At 39.7% G+C, this 2,325-nt stretch overlaps 1 protein-coding gene across 1 annotated transcript in view; it reads right to left on the reverse strand.

The window, feature by feature from the left end:
- Nbeal1 (neurobeachin like 1) overlaps window positions 1–2,325 on the reverse strand; it is a 194,157-nt gene that overhangs the window by 78,902 nt on the left and 112,930 nt on the right. The window contains exon 26 of the mRNA XM_023710161.1: window positions 1,690–1,727. Within this exon, the coding sequence (XP_023565929.1) occupies window positions 1,690–1,727 (38 nt within the window). The remainder of the gene's footprint in view (window positions 1–1,689; window positions 1,728–2,325) is intronic.

Consider the following 2,325-nt stretch of genomic DNA (forward strand, 5'->3'; position numbering starts at 1 on the left):
TTCAAGAAATCTGCATATTATTCACTTACAGAATAGGTATATTTCAAATATCAGCTGAAAAATAAAAAAGGAAAACTAAAATGATCCTGAACATGTCAAGATGTTTGTTCAAATGGAAAGTATAAATAGAATGATTATTATGTGGCATCTTTTCAACTACTTTCCATGAGCCTAATACATTTGTTCAGCAAATATTCCTATGTATCTACCATCTCTAGGCACTAGAAATAAAGGAGCAATCAGAACACACTAGATACTTTGGTAGAACCCAGATATAGAAAAATGTTTTCTTCCCTCCTTTCCTTCCTTTCTGGGATTGAACTCAGGTGCAATTACTGCTGACCTACAACCCTATCCCCTTCTCCTTTTTTAAAAATCACTTATTTATTTATTTGGTATAGAGTCTCGCTATGCAGCTTGGATTTGTAGTGATCTTCCTGTCTCAGCCTCCCCAGTACTGGGATTCCTGGCATGTGTCACCATGTCTGGTTTCGGTGGCAGTTCCAGGGTAGCATGGCATATGGTACCAGGGATTGAGCCTGGGTTCTTGTGCTTTCCAGGTAGGTGCTTAGACCACTGAGCTATCTCTGCAGCCCCCTTTTTGATTTTGAAACACAGTCTTGCTACGTTACCTAGGCTATCCTGAGAATTTTGATTTTCCTGAGTGTAGGAAAAGGCTATGACTTCCAGGTCCTTGTCTCGGTCCAAGAAGCCAGTATTTGTAATCCCCAAGTTACATTATTGGAATCCCATCAAGTTGATTCCAATCTACCACTTACAATGCAACCCATGGCGAAAATAAAGACACTAAATTATATCTTCAATCATCGGGGAGTCAAGGGCTCTAAGTCCAGCCATGAAGATGGCTTTCTGGAACCAAGAGAGTGACCCAGGGTCTCACTCGGTTTTTATTCAGTAGGGGAGTGGCTTAAGGAGGACTGACTGAGAATTGTGGGAAGTAGGTGATCATTGTGAGCTGAGCTAGGTGGGTGGCCTACATTTACCTCTGTGATATGTAGAGAGGATATGCTGAGAGCGCAATTTGCATTATATAGCATCTAATGTTTTGGTAAGTCTGGTGCTTCAGCTCTGATGCAGTCTTTCAAGCCCCAGGAAGTCATAGCCTCTGTCTTGAGGCTCAATCCCAGCTGGCGCTGTGGAGCATTAGCTCTACTGTCCTGTCTTGACCCAACTCACATTAAAGAGCAGTAGGTGTAGGTTACCAGGGAAACACGCACGCCACCTTCAAAGACTATCACCAGCACCTCAGCTAGACCAATACACATTGCTTAAGGCCAATTGAAGGATAAACTGAAGTCCTAGCCAGCTCTGTACATAACAATAAGAGGAAATAAGGTCAGGCTCAGTCAAAATGGAGACAGTCGCTCTTCTTTCAAGGAGAGCTGCACAGATGGTCCTCCATACCTGAGTAGCTTGGATTACAAGTATAGCCATTATACTAGTGTCCATTCAATTTTTTCAAGTAAAGTTAATGGTTGCTTTTAGTAAACATTTTAGTAAAACATTCTTCCACATTAATTCTTTATTATAGAAACAAAACAAAAACCAAACTTTAATTCTGAAACTTAGCATCACTAAGAATGATACTGTTGTTTAGCTAGAATAAGAAGGTGAAATTAAAGAGTAGACATTCACATAGCAAAATGTATGGTTTCTAATCCAAATTACTTCAATTTCTTTATAGTGAAATATTCTACAAAATATGTCTGAGAATGAAGCACAGTGGCAGAGTACCTGACTTGCATTAGAAAAACCTTACATTTAATTTCCAGTGCTGCAGAGATAGTTAGGTAGGTAGGTAGGTAGGTAGGTGGGTGGGTGGGTAGATAGACAGATTTCACTATGAGTCTGATCTATGTAATGAGACCATGTAGACCCCATAGACCCTAAATACATAAAAAGACAGACAGAGACAAGAGGAAGAAGGAGGAGGAGGAAGAGGAGGAAAAGGAGGAAGAGGAAGAAGAAGAGGAGGAGGAGTAGAATAGGGGAGAAGAGAGCGGGAGAGGGGAGGGAAGAGAAAGAATCAAGGTATTTTTACAAAAAGCCAAAAAACTTCTATGTAGACAACTACTTTGGCTCCTTTGAGTATCTCTCTCAAGTTCTCACTATGTCAGGTCTCATTAGATCTCAAGAAGATGAATAAGGTTGGTGAGAACTTTAGTATTAACAGTACTAATGTAAACTAACATAGTGCTGTCTTCAAACCAGTTATTCATATTATCAGATATGCATGTAAAATTGGAAGAAAAAAAGAAATGTATAAGAAATTAAGAAGGGAAACAGTACAAACAATTGAAAAAG

This window comes from Octodon degus, unplaced genomic scaffold (assembly GCF_000260255.1).
Source record: "Octodon degus isolate 3935 unplaced genomic scaffold, OctDeg1.0 scaffold00016, whole genome shotgun sequence".
NCBI classification, from domain to species: Eukaryota; Metazoa; Chordata; class Mammalia; order Rodentia; family Octodontidae; genus Octodon; species Octodon degus.